Source organism: Scophthalmus maximus, chromosome 2 (assembly GCF_022379125.1).
Source record: "Scophthalmus maximus strain ysfricsl-2021 chromosome 2, ASM2237912v1, whole genome shotgun sequence".
In the NCBI taxonomy this organism is placed as follows: Eukaryota; Metazoa; Chordata; class Actinopteri; order Pleuronectiformes; family Scophthalmidae; genus Scophthalmus; species Scophthalmus maximus.
This window is the reverse complement of record NC_061516.1, coordinates 3,405,914-3,430,940: the sequence shown is the minus strand read 5'-3', so window position 1 is coordinate 3,430,940 and position 25,027 is coordinate 3,405,914. Positions and strand designations below refer to the sequence as shown.

General features: G+C 41.5%; 1 protein-coding gene across 1 annotated transcript; it reads left to right on the top strand.

The window, feature by feature from the left end:
- Positions 1 to 8,896: 8,896 nt before the first annotated feature.
- Positions 8,897 to 15,236, top strand: LOC118301612 (ankyrin repeat domain-containing protein 34B-like). The gene is made up of 2 exons (XM_035627235.2): positions 8,897 to 9,007; positions 12,472 to 15,236. Exon 2 carries the CDS (start codon positions 12,517 to 12,519, stop codon positions 14,116 to 14,118), a length of 1,602 nt encoding a protein of 533 aa, XP_035483128.2. The 5' UTR covers positions 8,897 to 9,007; positions 12,472 to 12,516; the 3' UTR covers positions 14,119 to 15,236.
- The last annotated feature ends 9,791 nt before the right edge of the window (positions 15,237 to 25,027 follow it).

Here is a 25,027-nt window from a genome sequence, read left to right as displayed (position 1 = left end):
GGTGCCGTGTCTGTGTCGTCACTTGTTCTTCTCTTCTCTGAAGAAAGTTCTTTAGGACCCCGTGTTTTTCCTGCTACAGAATCAACCCCCCCCCCCCGAAACCTTCTAGTATGGGGGGTAAAATCCTTGTTCTGTGTAAATATGTATTTATTTATTTACAGGTTTGAAAAGTTACCATCATTTTAGTGCTAGTCCTTAAGCCGAGGCTCATCAAGCACAGGCTACCGAAACACAAATAGGGATTGTTCTACTCCAACGACTGTAACTCCAGAAAATATCCAAAGGATCTGTGTGGATCTGTCGCCCACCCAAGCCGGGCAGACATTAAGGCATTAAGCCAGATTTGAACCCCTTTTTTTATTGTTGGTTAAGTGGTTCAATCACCTGAATGATGAACAGTCTGGCTCTCAAACAATCAATCAGGATGGAATTCTGACCAGTCAGGAACTTTGATGACTGGTCGGATTTCCCCTAAGTCGTCTCTAGTTGTATTTTACATGTTTGATGATTTGAGTGAAGCTGCTGTGATATAAAACTGAACTTCACTTCAGAACAGACAGGCCATATCGTCTCCATATTCCCCTTTTTTTAACACCCTTTTCGTAACTCTACGTGCAATTCTACTCTAAACTCTTCTGTTTAGAGTAGAATTGCACTTATCACCGACTCTCGGCATATCTGAAAAACAATATTTATTTATTCTTGTCCCAAAAATTGACTGGAGATTCCATGATGAATGACAAGGGCGATGTAATGGCGACAGGTGGAGAGCGACTTTTGCTGTGCATACAATAGGCCCTGATGCTTTTGCACAAGTTAAGTTCCTAACAAATTGACTTGAATTTGAATGTTTTACGCTGGATTTTGAAGAATAATGTCTTTTACTACTATCAGTGTCACTTGTTTAATGGACTAATGCAGTAGCGTAGAGAGAAAATTGTATTTTATTTATAGCTAACTTTCAGATGTATCATTCAGATTATTCAAGTGTTTGTGTTTTATTTTTCAAATGCATAAACTTAATATTCCAAAATACAGTGTAAGAACTTAAATTTACTGAGAGTTTTCCTGTGACCGGAACTGTAACTGCCTCACTCTCACTCATCCACACCGGCAAACAGTATCAAAAGAAACAATGTAACACACAGAGGATACCAGTCTAATTTGTTTCTCAGTTTAGTATCAGTTTACTGTGATGAAGTCTGACCATGCTCTACTGTGCAGTGGCCTGTTGAGATTGTATTTCATGTAATGATGTTTCACACACTGTGCTAAAAAGAAAAGAAAAGAAAAGAAAACCATGGAGTTCAAGCCAGAGTGCATCTCTCCCACCGCAGCAGATGCAGCGCCACCCACATCAGTCATGGCCCAGACACACTGTCAAGTCACTCAATTTGTCAAACCGGTGGTCCCAAAGCCCAAAATATTGAATTAACAGTAAGAGAAAAAACTTTGAAAAGCTTGACCCCACAAATATTTTGTATTTTTCCTTGTTATGAACTAACATGATTATTTGTTTTGAAAAATCAAATAAGAACTGTTGAGAATTCATTTTCTGAGTATCTTGTGATCAGCTAAAAAGGAGGTAGCAAGCAACAGAGAACCATAAAGCCCATTATAAATTGCATAATTGAGCCGCCCTGAACCTATATAGATTGCTAGTAAAGGACATAGTCAGCCCTCTCTGTGGTGAGGCCAAAATGTGGATGAGGAGCTTGGTGCATCAGAGTCTCATTCAGGAGACTCGGGTTTGCCAGTAACAATCCCCGCAATTAATGTTTTTACTTTAATTAACCAAAACCATGATCTTTCTCTTACCGTAACCAAGTAACCATCTGAACCGCACTTTATTTGCCATAACCACAATAAACTTTCCATGCATTTATATTGAGAAAGTGAGAATTACAAAATCATTGGCATTAAATGTAAGACAAACTTGTGCACTATAGACATACAGTACATCATTTAGGGGTTTTGTAAGTAAACGGGCTACTATGAAATGTTGGTGGGCCGACTGTGCTATATTGACCTCATCATATTGCATCTTATCAGCTCCAAAGGTTTAACGGCCATTCCAGACCCCAGTGTCCACAGGCAAACATGGGGCAATGCTGACAAATGAGAAAGTCTGATTGCAGCTTAATACTGTGAGTGGAGCTGCAAGGGGAGGAGGAGCACAGAGAGCAACAATCCCTCTGAGGTTAAAGGACAGGCCAAGGACATACAGTCGTTGCATCACAGTCAGGCATCAGACTCACGCTGCTCAGTTTCAACAGCCTGGAGTGGAGCACAGCTCAGTTAGAGAATCTGTACACTAACAAAACAGCACAATCATTCCACCACCAGCTGTCATGAAACTGTACCGCAGCTGCGCAATCGTGAGGAAGCGGTACTTTACGTCCTAAACTTTTACTCTTTCCAGAGGAAACTTAAACGTGGCATAAGCCCTTCTGGTCTGGAGAAGCAAAACGCCATCATAAAACTACTGTTTTAGTTATGAGCCATCAATAATGACAACTCTTTGGCTGCCACGTTGTGTTTGTGTTTGACTTGCCCAAGGGTCTTTTTTACAATTTGGCAACCAAAGGTTGTTCGTATTAATAACTCATAAATTATCTGTAAATGATAAATTATGTATTAAACATGAATGGACAAACAAATTACAAGCCTCTAACCTCTCATCTAGGATGTCCAGTTAGATGGTAGCCACATTGCTTTTTACTAAACAAATTTCAACTGAGCAACTTGTTTTTCTTCCCATTCGGGTTTGAATGGCAAGATTGTGAACAGTTATATTTGATTATTCATAAACAACACTGCGTAGTGGGTGGTCTTGATTGGGAACATAAGGCGCTTTGATAACAGTGCTCTCATCTGTACTGTGGATATAGCCAGCACAGGATTATAGAGGATTACTATTACTGTGCGCCTGCCACTATGACTGCCACAAGTAAATCTACAAAAACAGATCATTACCCTTTTCTACGTGTGCATTTAAACATGATATACTGTAACTCTGTTTCTCTGGTATTGCATGGTTGAGCCGCAGACTGATCCAGAAGGATGAGGAGCGATGGCAAGCCAGTGTCAGGGGCAATCAGCAGGTCGTTTGTGACCCTGACCAGAGCTGTTTCGGAAACCAGACTGGAATTTCTCAAAGAGGGAGTGTGAATTTAGATGGTCTTGAAGATGGGCGGCAGCTACTTTTTCCAGCACCTTGGACAGGAATGGGAGGTTGGAGGCTGGAAAATCCCAGGCTGTGGGTCGGCAGTAGGGACAGCAGGGGAGCTGGAGAGAGCGGATGGTTTCGACTTTTGTCCTGAAAAAAGTGATGAAGCTATTGCACTGCTCTTCTGTGGTATGGGTATGTGACAGAGTTTGTGGCTTGAGGGGATGAATTATGCCAGAGAAAAGCTGCTTGGAGTTTCCGGGACTTTTAATTATGATTTTGGAGTAGAACTGTGACCGGGCTCTTTTAAGTGACTTTGAGTAGGCCTTTTTGGTGTTTGCTGATCTGGCTGATCTGTGAAAAGTGAGTCCAGTTTGTGCAACACACGACGCTCGAGTACACGCCCAGCTGCTTTCATGTTCCGTAGTTCTGAAGTGAACCAGGGGGCTGAGCTTGAGAATCAGAATCAGAATCAGAATCAGCTTTATTGATTTATTGGCCAAGCACAAGGAATTAGACTCCGGCTACCTGAGCTCTCAGTGTACTTACACCCCCAAAAAACTAAGCTAGACAACAAGAACATAACAATAATATTTAGTTATTATATACAGTTATAAACATAATATAGAAATATATATATATAAAGAATATGTATATATATATTTATGAATATAAATGAGTATAAAAATGAGCAATGTAGTGTTGTAGGAAGACACTAGTGAAATGGTGCTGAGATGCTGAAATAAATATGGATAATAACATTACTATATATACATATACATATACAAGGTAGAATACTTGAATAAATAAATATTGAAAAATTAACTAAATACACTGTATACACAAGGTGGGAGGACATGGCAGAATGTGAATGAAGGTGCGGGGGATGATTAGAGTTACAGTTTATTGCACAGAGGTTGTTCTGACACAGTCCGACTGATTTAACTGTTCATCAGAGTGACGGCCTGTGGGAAGAAGCTGTTCTTGTATCTGGCAGTTTTGGCGCGCAGTGATCTGTGGCGCCTGCCAGAGGGGAGGAGTTGAAACAGGTTGTATCAGGGGTGTGATGGATCTCCACCGATGTTACCTGCACGCGTCCTGGTTGTGGACATGTACAGGTCCTGAATGGAGGGCAGATTCTCTCTGCAGTCCTGACAGTCCGTTTTAGTCTCCTCCTTTCCTGTCAGGTGGCCGAAGCAAACCAGACAGTGATGGTTGAGCACAGAACAGACCGGATGACTGCAGAGTACAACTGGATCAGCGGCTCCTGAGGCAAGTTGAACTTCCTGAGCTGGTCGCAGTCCACTGTCATCTCCACAGTTTTGAGCGGGTTCAGCTCCAGATTGGGAGGGCCAGCTGTTCAACCTCCCTCCCGTACGCAGACTCGTCACTGTCCCAGATGAGGCCGATGATCCTTGTGTCGTCTGCGAACTTCAGGAGTTTGACAGACAGGTCTCCTGAGGTACAGTTGTTGGTGCAGAGGGAGAAGAGCATTGGGGAGAGCACACACCCCTGGGGGGCGCCAGTGCTGCTTGTCTGGGTGCTGGATGTGCTCTTTCCCAGCCTCGCCTGCTTGCCTGCTGTCTGTCAAGAAGTTTTCTGATCCACTGACAGGTGGGGGCAGGTACAGTGAGCTGGGAGAGTATTTCTTGGACGATGGTGTTGAACGCCGAGCTGAAATGCATAAACAGGACCCGTGCGTACGTCCCTGGGGAGTCAAGGTGTTGCAGGATGAAGTGCAGTCCCGTGTTGACTGCATCATCCACTGACCTGTTTGCCCGGTAGGCAAACCGCAGGGGGCCCAGCAGGGGGCCTGTGATGTCCTTCAGGTAGGCCAACAGCAGATGTCAGGGTGACAGGCCTGTAATCATTTAATCCTGAGATGGAGGGTTTCTTGGGGACTGGGATGATTGTGGGGCGTTTGAAGCAGCAGGGTACTTATACAGCTCCAGTGATCTGTTGAAGATCCGTGTGAGGATGAGAGTCAGCTGCACTCCTGTCTGTGAAAGAGCTGTTTCACGTCCTCTTCACAGATCCTGAGTGCAGGTGGGGGGTCAGTGGGGAGGGGTGGGGAGCAGGCAGTGAGTGCAGATGATTGAGTGGTGAAGTCGGTCTTTCCAGCTTTGCCTCATTGGTCCATCTCCTCACCGTCTTGACCACAGGCTGAGCAGATCACAGGCTTTCTCAGTTTCTGCCCGTACGTCGGGAGAAGATGAACCAGACAGTGATCAGAGGGTCCCGAGGATGCACGGGGGACAGAGCGATATGCGTTCTTTATTGCTGTGTAGCAGTGGTCAAGTGTGTTGCTGTCCCTGGTGGGACACTTAATATGCCGTCTGTATTTTGGCAGTTCGTGGCTGAGGTATGCTCTGTACCCGAGAACAATCAGCAGGGAGTCTGGGTGTTTTTTCTCCAAGTTAGTTATCTGGTCAGCCAGGTGTTGTAAGGCCTCACTAACACACGCCTGAGGTGGGATAAATCACGAGCACTCCTGCGCATTTCCCCCGACGTTTCATTCGGCGAGTTCCAGACGCTGCTACTTCAACTAAAAGTTACGTAAAACTACCCATTTCAGTGAAAAACGGGGGGAAAGTTTCCCCAACGGAAATTTGTAGGTTTAATAATTCTTCTCTGCTGAATGTTATCAGAGAGTAAACAAAAAAACACAAACAGTACGAGAGAGTGCAGAACCTAGGATACTGTTCAGGGTCTTATGGTAAAAATCCACTTATTCATTTTCTGATGTGATGTTTGAAGAGGGATTTGCTGGAGGTCCAAAGTCATGTTGTCTGGGTTGATGTTTTTCCGGTTTCTGAAGTGAATTTGGCGTTTTGGCTTGGTGTGGTGAGACAATTTCCAGTCCAGTGAAATGACTTTGTGATCTGACACTCCCAGATCGTACACCAACAGATTTTTGATGGGGGCAAAGTCAGTAATGATGAGGTCGAGTGTGTGCTAATGATGAGGTCGAGTGTGTGCTAATGATGAGGTCGAGTGTGTGCCCTCTGTTGTGTGTGGGGAAGTCTACATGATGTTTGAGGTTGAGACAGTCCAACAATTGTAGAAATTCTGCTGCAGGGTGGCAGGAGTGAACGTGAATGTTCAAATCTCTGAGTATGCTAATATTTGCAGATGTGGTACAGACAATCTGATGCAACACAGATGATCACTTAACAAGCTGTAAGAAATCCACAGCTGCTTGATGTTACCTTGAAGGCAGCAGGCTGAGGCCAGTCAGCAAATAGGAGCAGTTTCCCTTTTGCATTGTCTGGGAAACATGGATCAAGATGACAATACTCATCAGAAGTAAATACACGCACATTCAAATATATTTAGGTCTGTCGTTGCCATCATCATTAAAGTGCCTTTAATCAGTATTTTTGTATTCATAATAGATAACTTGACTACTTTTTGCTGAAAGGTGTCACTTGAATGAATCCAGAAAATGATCACCTCATCTTTGCATTGCTTTGGTTTTCTGTACCTCAACGTTTTTTTAAAGAGCAGACAGACACAATCAGAGTGCTGGAAATGAGCAATATGTTTAAGTTAAAGGTGAAAATATTTCACTGTTGCGTTCAAATGGGTAAAACAGCACTTAATGCAGGTTGACATAAACAATAAATATCCAGTATATTTCACAAGAAACACACTCACGTGCACACACAAAGCAATAAACATGATAAATATTGTGATATATAAAGGACTCTGTAATTGTAGGAACAAACGAAGAGAGGTCTCCAACTCATATGACGAACTGTGTCATATGTGTAAAATACGACCAAATCGTTTCCTAAAATAGCGTCTCTACTGGTGACAGGAGGTACACCACAAATACTTTTCACCTCAGAGCATCGTCTGCCTTTATTTGCTTGACGGACTTACCAGGTCTACGGTACGTCACAATACTGACCTCTAGTGGCCGTTTACACATGATCGCTAGGAGTCGGTGGTCTTTAAAATGACCACATAGGTCATAATAAGCTGCTTGATAAATGACCTATATGGTCGTTTATGGGAGAGTAAACAATGTCAGGTATATATGCGATGAGGAAACACCAGAGGAAGGGTAAGCAATTTAAAATTCAGAATAGCAGGTCAAAAATTGAGAATAGCTAGGTAAAACAATTGTAGTTGAACAATTGAAGTTTGGAAAAAATATAGTGAAACACTAAAAGAAAGGAGATTGTCAGTGAGTTAAAACAGAAATATAAAGTAGAGTATTAACAGGCACACAATAAAGTAAAACAGGTGAATGTGTATGACGAAAAATAATGACAGATGCTGACATCTTGTGGTGGAGTCACGAACTGTGTGGTGAATTCACAGGTGTTTCTATGGTTACAGCAAAGTTAAAGAAACCCTGTACAGTTAACAGCTGGGTGAGTGGTGGTTTAATAGGGATGTTTTAAAAGTCATATTTCATGTTAGATACATTCACATGTGTTCGTATTTTTTATGCTAAGGGAAACAAACTAGAACCAGTGTTTATTTTTCTTCTCCTCTTATTCTGTCTTTGGTCCCTTAATTTTGTGTTCTGACACATAAAGTCACATCAACAATAAATAAGTCAGTGAAAGAGGCATTGTCTCATTCTTCAATTCAATTTTATTTGTATTGCGCCAAATCATGATATACATTATCCGAAAGTCGAAACCTGACTATATTACAGAGAAACCCAACAGTTCCCACAATCAAGCACTTGGCTACTGTGAAGAAAAAAATATTTCTCAATTTTATAATTTCTAGCCGAACCCGACTCGTTGGGGTGGAACATCCCCGAGCGGGTTGGGGTAAGAGGAGAGGGGGGGGGGGGCTAAAATTTTTGCATTATCAAAGAGGAAAGTTTAAAGTCTAACCTTAAATGAAGAGAGGGTGTCTAACACAAACTGGGTGTGGTTCCAGAGGAGCCTCCCATTCTACTCTTACAGACTCTGGGAACCACAAGTAATCCTTTTTACAGAGCAAAGTGATCTATTGGGAGAATATGGAACTATGAGCTCTGATAGATATGATGAAACCTGAAATTAAGGGTTTTGTAGGAACAGGATTTTTAGAATTATTTACAATAGGATCTCTTTTTCTAGTTTCTGTTAGAACTTGTGCTGAAGCTTTTTTCATGTTGCAGTAGCAGCATAAGATAGCGTGCATGCAAAGTATATGCACAGCTCTTGTCCTCGCACAGGTGCGTGCACACTCCCACACAGGCAACAAAGAGCAGCTCTTCTAGCACAATTACAACGTGTGCCGTCATTCGGCCTCCTTGATGGTTGTCATGGAGATGTCATTGATAAGGTGGAGAAAATAATTTTCCTTTCTGCACATAACTAAAGAAAGTATTATGAGGCAGTCTCACCATTAATGGGCTTTTGCTGAATCAGGCCACCTTTATTTAATGACAAGACAAAGCAGACGTGCTGTGGCGCTGGGCTGCTATAGTGCTTCATTTCTGTCAACCTTTCCTAGTCGCCTTCTCACTAACTCTCCTGTTACGATGGTGATGGATTAACCATTTCTTAGACGTGCCTGACAACAACAAACCTGCAGCCCTCTCCCTCATTATGTACTTTGTCCGACAAACCAACGCAATCTGAGAAACCTTGGCTGCTGAATCTCCTGTCTCCTCTGGCTTGCTGTCTCACACACACACACACACACACACACACACACACACACACACACACAAACACCACACACACACAACGCACACACTCACACACACACACACACACACACACACACCAACTCAGCACTGCCTGGACACAGAGGACATCAGTCGCAGCTCAGCTACAAGCGCATAAATGTCTGCAAGAGAGGACTAATCCTGACTGAAGCCTGGTAAGTGACATACAGCAGAAAAAAATACTATCATCAATTCTTCACAAAGTGTCCAACTTAATTCTGCTGTATTACAACCTCTTGGGTTAATCTGGCTGCTGTCTTTAATGCTAACTGAACGGGATTTTAAGCTTTGTGGTGGTTTCGGACTAAAATGTGTCTTTTCTTGACGTGGTGATCGTGTGCTTCGAGAGCAGCTCAAATATAAGCACCATGAAGGTGTGTGAGGAGAGGTGAGGTGGGCAGAAGGGTGGGGGGGGTGGGGTCTTTGTAGGTTAGGAGCAGGATTTTGAATTTTATTCTAAATTTTACAAGAAGCAAATGCAGAGATGCTAACACTGGAGAAATATGATCTCTTTTTCCAGTTCCTGTTAGAACTCGTGCTGCAGCATTTGGATTAGCTGGAGGCTTTTCACTTATTGGGGCATCCTAGCAGTAATGAATTACAGTAGTCTAGTCTAGAAGTGACAAATGCATGGACTAGTTTTTCAGCATCCTTTTGAGATAAGATGTTTCTAATGTTCTTGATATTATACAGGTGAAAGAAGGCTGTCCTAGAATCTTGTTTTATGTGTGAGTCAAAGGACATGTCCTGGTCAAAGGTAACTCCAAGGTTCTTCACAGTAGAGCTGGAGGCCAAGGTAATGCCATCCAAAGTAACTATATGATCAGATAATGTTTCTCTGAGGTGTTTTAGAGCCGAGTACAATGACCTCAGTTTTGTCTGAATTTAAAAAGTAAAAATGATAAGTCATCCAGGCCTTTATGTCTTTAAGACAGTCCTGAAGTTTGTCTAACTGATTAGTTTCATCTGGCTTTACAGATGTATGTGGTGTTTTCTTATAATATTGCCTTAAGGAATCATATATAAAGTGAAAAGTATCAGTCCCAGCACAGAACCTTGTGGAACTCAATGACTAACTTTCGTATTAATGGAAGATTTGTTGTTAACGTTAACAAACTGAAATCTATCAGATAAGCAAGACTTAAACAATTGTAGTGTTGTTCCTTTAATCCCAATGTGTTCTAATCTCTGTAATAGAATCTTGTGATCAATGGTACCAAATGCAGCACTAAGATCTAATGGGACGAGAATAGAAACATGTCCACTGTCTGAGGCCATGAGAAGGTCATTGGTCACCTTCAGCAGTAGCTAAGCTATCTGGGTCTAGAGTTGGTTCTTTTTAACTACTGCCAGCTTAAAGGCCTTTGGCACATAGCCTGTTAATATAGATAAATTGATCTGATCTAATATGGAACTATTGATTAGAGGTAATACATCTTTAAATAGCCTTGATGGAATATGATCTAAAACAGGTTGATGGCTTAGATGAAGTGACAAGTAAAGAACAATTACAATTCTGAGATATACATACTTGTATGATTTACATTTATCAGCTTTAGCTACTTTAGAGATTACGATTTTGAATCCAATGTAAGAGTCTGAAATATGATCCATTGTTATACCTTTTATTAGACCACTCAACAAGTTATCATATAGCAACAATCAGCTTGACTGCAAGCAACCATTACTGCACCAGTAATGATTCATCCAAAAGTATAATAAACACCAGCCACAACATTAAAAGCACCTGCCTAAAATCGTGAAAGTCTCCCTCGTGCCACCAAAACAGCTCTGACGCATTGGGGAATGGACACAGGACCCTTGTGGTGTCCTGTGATGTTAGGACATTGGCAGCGGATCCGTTTGGTCGTGTTAGTTTTGTGGCTGTGGCCTCCACAGATCTAGCTTCTTCTGATCAGATTGGAATCTGGGGAGTTTGTCGTGTTCTGAGCAGTTCTTGCAGTGTGGCAGCAAATTGTCCTGCTGGGTGAGACGACTGCCAGCGAAGAGTGCCATGGGGGGTCTGCTTGGCTTTCAGTCTGTAACAATGTTTAGAGGTGGGTGGTTTGTGTTCTAGTAACACCCAGATTAAGGTGTCCCATGCAGCAGAACATTGCATTATAACCTGATAGTCAATGTTATCTGAAATGGTATAATTGATGGAGTGGATGCTGAATCAGGTAGACGGAAACCGTGGATGTCTGAAGCAGAAGTATTTATTATAAGAGCTCAATATTAAGGAGACTTCAGGTTCGCTACACAGATCAACGGGTTCATAGTGTTTGGCATCCCAAGATAGTCTGCCCATCCCCGGTCTCTGTAGTGTATTTAGCTTTGATTAATGTCACCATCTTCCCGGGATTACGACACCTCGAGTGAGAAATCAGCTGCTCAATGATTGTTTCGGCTTGCCATAGATAAGATTACCTTGCTTGGTGCCTGAGAAGACTCATCTGAAAAGTTTCTCAGGGGAGGATAAATGAAAATTCCTCAACATTATCCATTTCACCTGTCAGTGGTTTTAATGTAGAGGCTGTTGTCACAACATAACTGCCAGAGCCCATTTTGACTGAATAGTTTAAAGGTGCCATATTATGCAAAAATCACTTTTTCAGCTTTTGTGCACATATATGTGTCACTTGCCAGCCAATAAACTGTGGGGAAAAATACAACCCTAAAAGAGATCCAGGTGTGAAAAGAGGAAATGCAGGAATGGGCAGTATGAGAACACTGATGCCTTTACTCAACATTAGAGCATGTAAACCTTTTCAAGTGTTAACCCAAATTAAAAGTACATGAATATGAATGAATATCAGCATAATATTTATTTAAAATAAGTACATTTTGTTTATGTATCTTATGATCTTATGTTACTAAGAAAAGTTATTAATGTAAGAAATACCTTTATTTGTAATAGAGTAAAACTGTAGCATTGCACAAGCACACACACACACACACACACACACACACACACACACAAAGTGACTGTTGCTACTTTTTCATACAACCTGAAATGCAAATAGCATCATCTCATGCAACATATATATGTATATATAGATTCAGTTTACAGTCTGTGAGTCATACAGTAAAATGTTATGTTATTGTATCAGATGTGGGTAACTCACCTTATCTGCTCTAGTAAAGACAACCAAGGGCATACAGTACAGACAGAGGTGGATAGAAAGGGGCTGCCTCTGCTGGTGCTGCAGAGGACAGGTGCATGAAAAAGAACTGTTGAATGTCCTTTCTGCAAGAAAAAAAAAGGACACAAATCTTCTTCTGGTGAAACAGGACAAAATAACACAGGATTTAACGTGCATGTGCAGACATGACAGAGAATACATACTTGGAACGGACTTGTAAAGAAGATGGATTGTTGCGGTGCAGAAAATCATGCATGGGTGTGGTGAGTGCATGTGCGGGCTGGGAGAGAAGATGAGCATTCAGTGTATGTGCATGTGTGTATGAGGCAGATGTACAGTTGTCTAATGTGTCTTACTTGAGAATGCACGTGTTGGCTTCAGAAATTCCAAAATCCTCTACTGTCTATGAAACTAACATGTATATAGTTGCTCTACTTCTGCATAATTCCCTACATATGTTTTGTTATTATCCACAGAAATTTGTATTACTACATATTCATATCCACTTGCTGGGACCAGTGATGGAAGTAGAAGGCTGTAATTCTAGGGTGGCGATGGATTCGGGTAACCCCTTACTACGAGCAGTCTTCCTCCGTCGCCTGCGACTCACACGGCTGCTCCTGGAGGGCGGGGCTTACATCAATGAGAGTAACAGCCAAGGCCAGACACCCCTGATGGTAGCCTGCAGGACCCAGCATATAGACGCCCAGAGCGCCAGCCGGGTCAAACTGGTTCAATTTCTGCTGGAGAAAGGAGCAGACCCCAACATCCAGGACAAGGAGGGTCATTCTGCACTGATGCACGCCTGCCGCGACCAGGCCGGCCCTGAGGTGGTAACTCTGCTCCTGGACAGTGGAGCAGATATTAGCTTGGAGGATCAGTCCGGGACATCAGCATTGGTCCATGCAGTCATGGCTGGAGAGTGGAATGTTCTGAAACTGTTGCTTGACACTTGCAAGGCCAAAGGGAAAGAGGTGATCATCATAACGACTGACAAATTCCCATGTGGGAAACTGCAAGCCAAGCAGTACCTCAGCATGCCTCCCATTGGTCCTCTCGACCAGAAATCAGCAGCTCCTGCATCTCCCTCGGAAATTCAGCTCATCACCTCCCCTCAGTGCACGCCCGCATCCACATGTCCCCCGAAGCCTGTCTTCTCTTTTAATGACGCCCAGTCCTGTTGCGTAAGCTCCAATCCATGTTCCCCATCACGGTTTCGAGGGCTTGGTCAAACGGCGGCAAGCAGACTGCAGCAGCCCCTCCTGAGGTTGAACTCTGAGCCTTGGCTAAAGATCCCAGCATCTCTGCTCACTCAGCAGCCTCATGCAGCCGTGTCTTCAAAAAATGGTCATGACTGCAGCCAAACTGAAGACTTCTCTTTTAGAGTTCCCAGACTGGATAGGGACAACAGCACCACATCTAACAGCTCTAAATTGTATGAAGGAAGACTGGAAAAGGATATAGGAGTAGAAAGAGATAACAAGAAAGACTTCGCCAAACATGCCAGAAAAAAGATATCTTTACCAGGTCTCTTATCATCCCACTCTGCCTCCCATCCTAACCTCCACTCTGTAAACCTTGGAACAGATTCAGCCGCCTCCTCTTCTTGCCTGTCTGGTGGCAAAAGCCATGGAACTACACTTCACAGCATGTCCTCGTCAAGCCTTCAGAGCATTATACAGAGGTGCAAGCAGGGTGCAGAAATCTACAGCTCTGACCCCCAGCTTGCTGTAGACATCCAAAATCCCCCAACAGAGTGCAAGAAGTTGGCCCTCTTACGCTGCTCCAGCACGTTGTGCTCCAGAGAGTCATTGCTGACCTTGGGTCCGAGCAGGAGAGTGCTTTCTAGGTATGAGCGCAGAGGTTCTGGTGCCTTCTTGTTGGATCACAACTCTCAGGCCAGGCCTAGGTCTCTGCCACCTCTGACCCTCAACTCCACCAATGCTCCCATTCTTAATGTTTGCAACTTTGGATCTGGTGCTGGAGGGGGTTTCTCTGACATAGAGACAGAACAAAAACATTTCCTTCCCTCTGCCCCTCCTGGACACCCAAAAGAGCTGACCAGGAGGATGCCTTTAAGGAGACATTCGATGCAGTCCGAACAGTTTAAAACCACAGTCTGAAATTCGGCTGAAAGAAAAGTTCATCAGTGTGTTTTAATGTGATATAGTCTGTTATATAGTCTGTGTAGTGAAATTCAATGAGGGAATCAAAGAAGAAATACTGTGCAAGAAAAACAACACATCCCAATGGATGTAACAATGTAAATACCGCTCCAGTGTTCTATGTATTGTCAAATGTGTATGTAGCTTCAGTGTATAAGTAACTCTTCCTTAAAACTGCATTAAAAAATGTCCACAAGGGGGAGGTAGAACAAGTTGAAAACACATCTAAACACATGTCATCATCTTGAAACGTGGCCATGGTGAATGTTTTTTAGCCAACATCTAAAACGTAGATCACTCAGCTCAATAGCATACATTTGTGGGGGGTTTCTGACTACTTTACAAATATTCACTCCCCTCTTAAGCTCACGTTTAGTCTTTGCTAACTGAGAAAAATAACTGGACCTTAAGCTGCTAAATGCTCAACTCTTGTTTGTTCTTTGTACTGACTAAGTTGCATACAATAAGTTTATTTGGGCTTTTTTATGAAAGCAGGGTCAATGAAGGTGAAATATGCAGGTTCCAAACCAAAGCAATGAGCTAAGAGAAGCTAAAATAAAGTTCAAAGTGCTGAGGGGAACACTGGCGTCATGTCATAATTCTCTATGGATTACGCATACATATGGACCAAATTAAAAATCAAAGTATGGTACAGTTGTCATTTTAGGTAGTTAATTTGACGCTGGTGTATTATTGTCTCATTTTTGTACAGTGGGAGGAAGTGGAGATGCATCTTCAATCTTTATTTGCAGTTATTGGTGTGATCCTATGGGAAGGAATGTGTTACATGTGCTTGCAACCTTAAAGCGAGTCAACCTTAAATGTAATAAATATATTGTTTAATTTTGCTTTTTAATGTAGAATTGAAAAAAAAACTGTTGTGTGCCCCCAGTGGAAGCATTGGGCAGGAAAAAAAGACCTGGATGCATCCAGCCACATGTTATAATTTTCCTGCCATCTGAATAGTTTAAAAAATGCTGTGTGAATGTGTCAGCCGCAACACAAACGTGTTGCTAAGACTGTAGTCAGTGTTTTGGGGCTGCAAACAGACAAAGATTCACTGTGTAACAATAGCAATGTTTTATAAATATGTTTATTCTAATAAAACCATCACAACTGACTGTCAAAGTACATCAGTATGCATAAAATTATAATCATTTGAAAGTATCTTATTTCAACTTTCTTCCATAAACTGCTGAGTTTACCCACACATATTTTACATGTTCACATTGCTGATAAAACATGAGAATGGATTAAAATGAGGAGTAAAAGACAGTGAGAGCTATTAAAATCAAACAATGAATTTGAGTGAAAAACTGTATTTATGTAACGTGATGCTCATAATAGTGGCAAAATACAGGACAGAATATTGATTGTCTGTCCTTCCAAAGTACAAGAAACCTTTTCTAAGTTTCAACAGTAAATAGCTCAAACACTTAATAAGCTTCCTTGTTCGATATGGACCAGCACAGCTCTGTCCTCTACCGTCCTCACTGGTGAAACTCACAGCTTGCGACAAAGTAAATGCTGAGCAGCAGCGCAACATGTCGATATTTATTTGTATGGTCAACCACATTTTACACCATATTCAGGGGTGCCAGTGAAACCGCTCAGCAGCGGCCATACGCGATCAATTTGAATTGCGTTATTTAGTAGCCAACAACGTTACGGTAATATTTTGTATTTTTCCAGCAATCATCAATGTTTTGAGTTGAGGTGTATTAGTAAGTTGTTGTTAGTTTTAAAGCCTTGTCTTAGAATTATTTGTATATTTCACTTCCGTTTTTGAGTTTGAAATGTTTGTATAGTGCCAAATCACAACATACATTGTCACAAGGCACTTTACATCGTGAAGTCAATATTACAATATTACAGGGAAAATCCAAAAAAATCCCACAATGAGCAAAGCGACAGTGGAGAGAAAAAACTCAATTTTAACAGGAAGAAATCTCTGACAGAACCGGACTTAGTTGTGGGCATCTGTCTCGACCGGTTGGGGTACAACCGCCGCTTTAATCTCTACCAGACTGATACTTGAAGTTACGGAAATACTGACACATATAAATACAATAATGTTTTTAGTAATAATAATGATGGGTTTGGATCCTGGAGCTCTGGGTCAGAGATCACTAGTAGAGAGAGAAAAAGGTGTTAGTGACATGTAATGTAAATACATTGGGTCAGAGAGAGAAGGAGATTTTTTTTGATTTTTGAAATAAACTTTATTAGACATTTTTGTTCAACTTTACACAGTGTAAAAGTTATTTCCTAATGAAATATTTAAAAAAAAACTTTTCCAAAAAAATAAATAATAATCACATGAGGTAATTTGCATAAACGAGTTCTCCAGCAGTCCAGGTAACCTGCTGTTCTGTAGAAACTTAAATCACAATCTCTCTTTAAAACTGGTAAAAACAACTTGTAAAAACAGAAACAGCGCTGACAGATGGTGACACTCATAAAAACAGTGAAAAATTGTCTATCTCAAGCCAAAGAATGGGCATTTGTCCATTTATCAAACAATCTCTTCTAGGTATCGCCTCCACGCAGTGTCAGTCTGTCCACGTTTTTTTCTGTACAAAACTTTTACCAAAAGTTTAAAGAAACTTTTCCAGAATCCTCCCTCCAGGGAGACAGGGTGTACTGGATCTAAAACAGGCCCAGAGTAGTCTTTAAAATCCACAGCCAGAAAAGTAGCCGGAAAGGGGTCCTCTGTGTTGGGAGAAGATCCATCAGAGAACGTTTTTAAAAGCTGAAGTCTTGAGCTGTCAGTTTTTCCTTCAAGTAATCAAGAAGTTTTTTTATAATCCTGATGGATCTAACTCCCAGTTTATCAGCCAGTTCAGTGGGGTCCTCGACCTGGGGCCCGGCCAGCTCCAGTACCTTGCCCAGCATGGAAACCCCCACAGTCTGCAGCAGTCTGGACAATGTGGCGCCTGCCCAGCTGGGATGGTCCAGTACAGTCCCGTACAGGACGGGCTCCTGCAGCAGCCAGTGCAGGGAGTCCCCCTGCTGCTTTCTCTCCTTTTTAACCAGGTTCCAAACAATAAAAACACTTTTGTAAAAACAAGGAAGAGATGATGCAATTACCTTATTGTCATGCATTAAAAACAGGCTAAAATCAAGACCCATGCTGTTCAAATGTCTCAGGATGCACCGGGATAAAGGTATTCACAGTGTCCTCAGGCCCAGTCAGTAGCCTCTGGATAAATTGGAGTCGGAAGGCAGCACCCCTGCTGGCCAGATGGACCAGGCTTGGCCTCCTTCCTCCTTCGGAAGGAAAAGGACACTGTGGGACCCAGTGCATCCTGGCCCAAAAGAAATCTGCTGGAGGATCTACACAGTACAGCCCGTGCCACAGTGCGGACGAGACCAAGTTGTTTAAAATCAGGGTGCAACCTCTGTATGACATGTTAGGTAACAGCCATTTCCATTTACTGAGGCGCCCCTTCACCTTTTCAACAACATCGTTCCACTTTTTTTTCTTTTGTAGGTCTCGTCCCCCAGAAAGACCTCCAAGGTACTTGAGTCGTCCTTTCTTCCAGACTAAGCCCCCAGGCAGCCTGAGTCGAACCCCCAACTCCTCCCCGACCATCAGAGCCTCGCTCTTCCCCCAGTTCACCTTTGCTAAAGGAAATAAAACCAAAGTCCTTCAAAGTATCAGATAAAACATCAATGTCTTTTTGTGTATTCACCAACACAATAAGGTTATCTGCGTATACAGAGAGTTTAAAAGACACATCACACTGGGGGAAAAGCGAACCGCTCAAATTATACAGTTAAAATCACCCCCTAAAAACATAAAATCCTAACAGTATCACTTAAAGTGTTTAAAAACCATAAAAGTGTCTTGTATCACTACATCGTTCTCCACCACCTCGCCAACTTTAGCAGTTCTATTCAGGAAGATAACGATCACTCCGCTCATGCGGGAGGCAGACTTGATGCTGCCGTACCCCACCACCTCTCCCACCGCCAAACCTGCCTCCTCCACAGAGCACTGCACCGCCGGGATGAGTCTGATGGCATGACGCCGACTCAGTCTCTCAAACTCCGCGGCAGCAGCAGCTGCCACCGTCATGGTGCCAAACAAAGCTGCTTCGAACCTCCACCAACACACCGAACACACGAAAACACTCTACTAACTAAAGAAAACTCACATACACATCAACACAGACAAAAAATTCAAGAAAAAGGGTAAGAAAAACTCACTCAAATGACTGAAAAATCTGCATACACCAGGCTCTCAGCACTCAGTCCTCCATTCGCTCAGAGAGAGAGAGAAACTATAAGCTTTATCAAAGAGGAAGGTTTTAAGTTTAAGTTTAAATGTAGAGAGGGTGTCTGCCTCCCTGACACAAACTGGGAGCTGGTTCCAGAGGAGAGGACCCTGGTGGCTGAAGGCTCTGCCTCCCATTCTACTTTTACAGACTCTGGGAACCACAAGTAGTCCTGCATTTACAGAGCGAAGTGAGCTATTGGGATAATATGAAACTAAGAGCTCTGTAAGATATGATGGGGCTTGATTATTAAGGGCTTTGTAGGTTAGGAGCAGGATTTTGAATTCTATTCTGAATTTTACAGGAAGCCAATGCAGAGATTCTAACACTGGAGAAATATGATCTCTTTTTCTAGTTCCTGTCAGAAGTCGTGCTGCGGCATTTTGGATTAGCTGGAGGCTTTTCACAGACTTATTGGGGCATCCTAGCAGTAATGAATTACAGTAGTCTAGTCTAGAAGTGCCAAATGCACAGACTAGTTTTTCAGCATCCTTTTGAGATAGGATGTTTGTAATGTTCTTGATATTGCGCAGGTGAAAGAAGGCTGTCCTAGAGACTTGTTTTATGTGTGAGTCAAAGGACATGTCCTGGTCAAAGATAACTCCAAGGTTCCTCACAGTAGAGCTGGAGGCCAAGATTATACCATCCAAGGTTTCTCTGAGGTGTTTTAGGGCCGAGTACAATGACCTCAGTTTTGTCTGTGTATTAAATTCCAAAGCTTCAGAAACACTTTCCCAAAAACATCTGGAAATATATACGCAAACTTAATTTGTAACATAGATTATTTCTAACCATAACTGTCATAACTGTTAAACAAAACTATATATATACATATAAAAAAACATTACATAAGTTATAAGGCTCTGGTTTTTTGGTGACATGAATTCCCAAGCTTCTCACACGGAATGGAATGCAGGTTTATTCCAAATCAGAACTGGATTTATTATTGACAGATCGAGAGTTATACAGACAGCTGCGCGTGTGAACATGGCACCTGCGTGTGTAGAACTGAGCAGCACGCTCACAGAGCAGCCTCAATGCACCCGTGAGTGTCTGCTTTGCGAGCACACAAAGGCATACAGGCTCTCACAGGTAAACTCTGCTCTCGTTGATTTCTGCTTGCGAGGATGAAACTGACTTTGGACATTTTAGGGTGGAAACCAAGGGTGGCACTGGCCCTTTGATTTTTGAATACAGTCCATAATGGGGGTGTTCTGGCATATCAGGATTTTTGTATATTATATTTGGCGATGATGATGCTATTGCTTAAAAATTCCTGGTTTTTGTTGTCTAAAATTACACCTAATTTTGCAGACATTGTTCGGAATTCATGTCTGAAACCAGCTTTCTCACTGACGCTGTAATTTAAAAATGTAGTGTGACCCCGCACTGTATGTGAGGCAGATATGAGGTCCCTATAAAAACCTATTGGCCAAAATAGCCCCAACTTCACACGGGCTGACACAATATAATTTAAGGTTCAAAGAGCAGGAGAAATGCATTCAGTTCACAAAGATGTTTAGTCAAAATGAGAAAAATGGGAAACCAAAAATGAGAATACTGGAAAACCTGAGAAAGGAGAGAGAAAAAGTAGAATTAACAAAAATCTTTTATTTCACAATACTAAAACCACTAAAACAGTTCCCAATAAGGAAAATGGCCACAGTATAAAATTAAGTTATGTTAGATGGCAGGGCTTTACTAAGCAGGGTACTTGCCGGGGAGATTCTATTGCATGGCCAAGTGATACCACCACGTGAGCATACCACCATGTTCACTAATACCACTACAAACCACAACAACCACACTGCAAGGTACACTGCAAAGAAAGGCACAAGGCCTACCACACTGCATGCTAGACGAGTGTATCCCGCGCCTACTCCCCGCAGGTCTCCCAGCTGCCGATAAAGAAAACAGAAGAAACAAAATGGAGATCAGTGGGCTCAGTGTCACAGAGGTGTTAAGGTCATTCCACAACACAAAATATATCAATGTAAAAGTCAGGCATCACAGCAACATAAAACTAATTAAAGTTCACTGAATAATTCAAAATCTATTGCAGAGTCCAAGGAAACAGACGCATTAGGCCGAAAAGAATGGTCTGGAACCAGCAAAGCAGTAGTCTGGCACTAGGTCTGTTTGCTGAAAATATCATGGGGACACTTTCAAAAATTTGATTTCAAGTTTTTTTTCTTTTGTTTTTAATTCAAAAACATTTTCAGCCATTATATTTGAGTAATAGCTCACGACAGGCTATGAACCAATCAGATCGCTTGATTTGAGCTACCTGTTTTATAATGTACTGTATAATATTTAAGTGTTTATAGTAAACCATACAAGTTAGTTGGTTATTTTAGCATTTAAAAATAAAAATAAAATCAGGTTGCTTGTACTTTAATACAAACTTTTTAAAAATTGACTTGAACAGGCAGGCTTACAAGAATAATCAATCCAATTGGAACCTATTGAACTTCTGTTGGGTCAGCTTACGCTCTGTTAATCATGTAATCTAAGAAAGAAACGCTCAGTTAAGCAACTGGGAACTTTGAAGTGAAACAAAGGAATGAGTTAAACCACATAAATTCATCTAGATGTTTTTCAAGGCAAAAATATTTGAAATTTCACTGGTATTTCCTTTTCAACATTCATCAATTATTGTTCAGTTTCTCGTCTCAACAAAAAACGGAAACAACTGTGGCCTTTCTTTGCTTCCATATCCAGGCTGTTCACATACAGCCTGATATTAGCTCATATCTGTAGCTTGTAGCTCATGTATGTATTTTTATATATATATATATATATATATATATATATATATATATATATATATATATATATATATATATATATATATATATATATATATATATATATATATATATATATACATATAAACTGATCAACAACAGCAGACTCACTATCCATCAACGAGAATCCTAATATAAGAACAGATTTATGTAATAAAACACATTTGAAATATTCTCACTTTTGAGAAACGGGAACTAGAGGGTTAAAAAATGATGACTGATGCTGATTATTGTTCTGCCGAATCAATGAATCAAATAATCGTTTAAGCTTTATTTTGAGGTGGCATGTTGTATGTCTATTTCTAATGCCAGACTTTTCAAATGGTAAATTTATACAGCGCTTTTTTTGTCTTATTGACCACTCAAAGCGCTCTACAGGACAAGTCACATTCATACACTGCCGGAAGAACCGTATGAGGGAATTTAGGGTGAAGTGTCTTGCCCAAGGACACATCGGCATGGGGCCTTAAGGAAACTGGGATCAAACCACCTACCTTCGGGTTGGTGGACGACCGACTCTACCTGCTGAGCCACAGCCACCCGGCAGCTATAAAAAAAACAACCTGAAACATCACTTAACTGCACTACTTTTTTAAATGAGTGGAACTATAAAACTTCAAATGTGTCTGTGCAACCACTTGTAGCTGTAACATTCATAATGATGATACTTTATTTGAACACAGCTCCCCTCCATATGTTTACACCACAGCAGAGATGCTGTTCACCCAGGCGATATTGATTTAAAGCTGTATCTAACAACACACCTTTGATTTTGGCAATAAAGAAACAAACAAAAAAACATATCAAGGACGTTTGTTCTCCCAACCTCACAAACTGGACACTCACTTTTTTCTTAAAACAAGGTTGATGTCATACAGACTTGTGGCTTCCACGGGTGCATACACCATCATTTCACAATCTCATTGCTCATGGTAAGTTAACCTTTGATGATTACGAAATTATGGCTAATAATCATTATTGATAATACTGCTCTGCTTTTAAAATCAATTGCTGAATAATAAAGCATTTCTGTCAAAGACCTTCAGGTTAATGCTAACATATGTAGTCAAAATCTGTATTTAAGTTTTTTCTTTTAAATATACGCACCACCGTGCATACAGCAACAAATCATTACAAACCTTTCATTAGCAGCAATAGGCTGCACAGTCTGGCTCAAAGTGAGCCCCCACCACCACATCCACCATTTGTCAAGCTGCATCATATCATTTCAATATATATATATATATATGTGGAACACATGATAAAATCATATTTATCCACTCAATGGAGATCCAAGCACATACATGGGATAAAATACAGTTCATAACATTAAATACTTATGAACCACTGTCATATCAGAGGGGAAAAAAAGGAATCCTCAAGTCCACAATGTTTCATTGAAGTCACAAAGATAGATCCGTCTGTTATTGGGTCAGGCAGGAGTTTAGAAAAGAAGTGTCTGAAAGTAAAAGAAAACTTTACAGCATCACATTGAGTGAAAGGTCATGTTCAAGGACCATAGGGGAAAGACTTTATATCTAGTATGGGCTTCATGTTGTTTAAGCAGAACATAATGATTGCTACCTCTCTTTTTTGTCTATAACAATAAAACGAAATGTAGATATAATAGTTTAAGGCCTTAAAATTGAGTGCAACGGGATAATCCCGATCATTTCTGAAAGTAGACATTTTAACGTTCACTGATCCTCTGCTTAAAATGTCTTGACGTTTTGCCAACATTTGCCAATCCACAAGGACAACGTATATCAAATATACCACATGAGTTAACTTTTTTCCTGTGTGTGGAGGTAAAAATATCATGGTTAAAGTCATTGAAATTGTCTGCAACGGGATAATCACGATCATTTCAGATTTCTGATGATTTGGTACTTTTGTTCGACTGAATTAAGGAAAACACTAACTTTATTTTGTTAACGCATTTTGAGACATTTCAGGTTATGTGAAAAATTAAACATGTGGACATGCCTTGATTTCATGATAATAATAATAATAATAATGTTTTTTTCTGGTGGAAAACCCTTCTAAAATCTACCAGTGATCAGGAATGGATTGCCTTCTGTAGTGCCCAATTTGCCACAAAAAAGCCACAAAAAAGGGTCAGTGATTGCTTTCAAATGTCCAGTTGCCAGTAAAAAGATGTTTTGTTTACTAACAGTCCCATGGGGTCTTCAAATGAAACAAAGTAGTCCATTTTATCCGTACATTACATCTTCAAATCATACACACCTGCCTCCATCAACACATGACTATGGAACCTTGTGGCCCCATTGGACAACACTTCTACCTAGTGGTGGGAGGCTCACAAGATGACACAAAACAAAAAGGGCCCCTTGGACCTTTCAGTCCAAGTACATATATTATTCACAAATCAATGTAAGTGGGTCTGGCAAAAATGAGCCGGGGTTCATTTTACTTCCTCTTCCAACATGCCTCTGGGCATTGTTTACATATCATGTGTCCATACTCAAGTACACAACAGATAGACAGGAGACTATGGCGGCCTCATTGTGTTTTTTTCCAAGCCCTCAGAAACCAACCAGAACTTTTTTTTAATTGAAGAACAGCCAGACACTTAATTAATAGTAATTTGAATAAATTTGTTCATGTTTTTTTTCCTTTCACTGTGAGCTGTCTAGTGTGCTTTTTACCGACTTGGGTGAACCATGGGTGAGGTTGAATTGTCAAATTGCCTTAGGAAGTTTCCTAAATCGTGATGTGACCCGGAAGTATTTGATCAGCACCCATGATAAGAGGTGTTCGGATTCTCTAAATGCACAGGAAAGGAGCTTCAATGCTTCCTTTCCTATCTTCTTTAGCATAGGATACACTGGAGCTTCCTATGTGAGCGTAAGGAGATATAGACGCCCCACAATTCATTGCGGCAGCGATATTTAACGAGACGCGCCATGCACGGACGTAAATGATTAAATCCGAAGTAGAAGAAATAGAAGAGATGCATGTCAGTAAGTATGTAAGTTACTGTTACATATGAATAATTTACATCTGATGTCACACGGTGGTAAAACACAGTGAAATATGCTGATGGAGCCGCTGCGTTTTTGTAGTCCATCTTCCATCATTACAAAAAACGCAGCGGCTCCATTTTCACCACGACAGACGCACATCAATAACATCCGCCGTCGCGTGATGACAAAGTATAGTGTAATTCGAGTCGGATTCGCTGAGCAGCGCTGTAGGGTTTTGCTAAGTCCTATCAGTCCTCCTTTACACCTGTCCTTGACCTCATGATGTTTTCCATTGAGGCCAAGTAAGAGTAGATAGGAAGGACATTTCGACCTCACCCTATTTGCTGTACAGGGAAGTGTGCCCCCCTGTTGGGCCTGATCCTGCCCTCATCTGCATGATCGCCAACTTGCTGCGGTTCCTTCCTGACGGGAAGACTCAGGTTCATTGGACGAGGCCTCTGTGAGTATAAGGATTATGATCTGTGTGTACATCTACAGTGTGGTTGTGTGTATTATTGTTTGTTTTGACAGTTTTTTGGGTTGTCTTCTTTTTTTTTACTCAGCCTTGTGTAAACCCCATAGACTGTAGATAAACATGGACGTAGCGTCCGTGACGTCACCCAATGGCTTCTGCAGGCTGGTTTTGAAGGCCAAAGTGGGCGGTTCTGCAGCGGCTCAGCCGTCACCATCTTGGCAGGTGTTCGGCAGGATTCTCGTCCTAGACCTTGGCCATGTCCTCGCCGTGTGTTCGTTTATTCAGAGGGAGAAAACAGTCATGAGTTCAATGCATTCA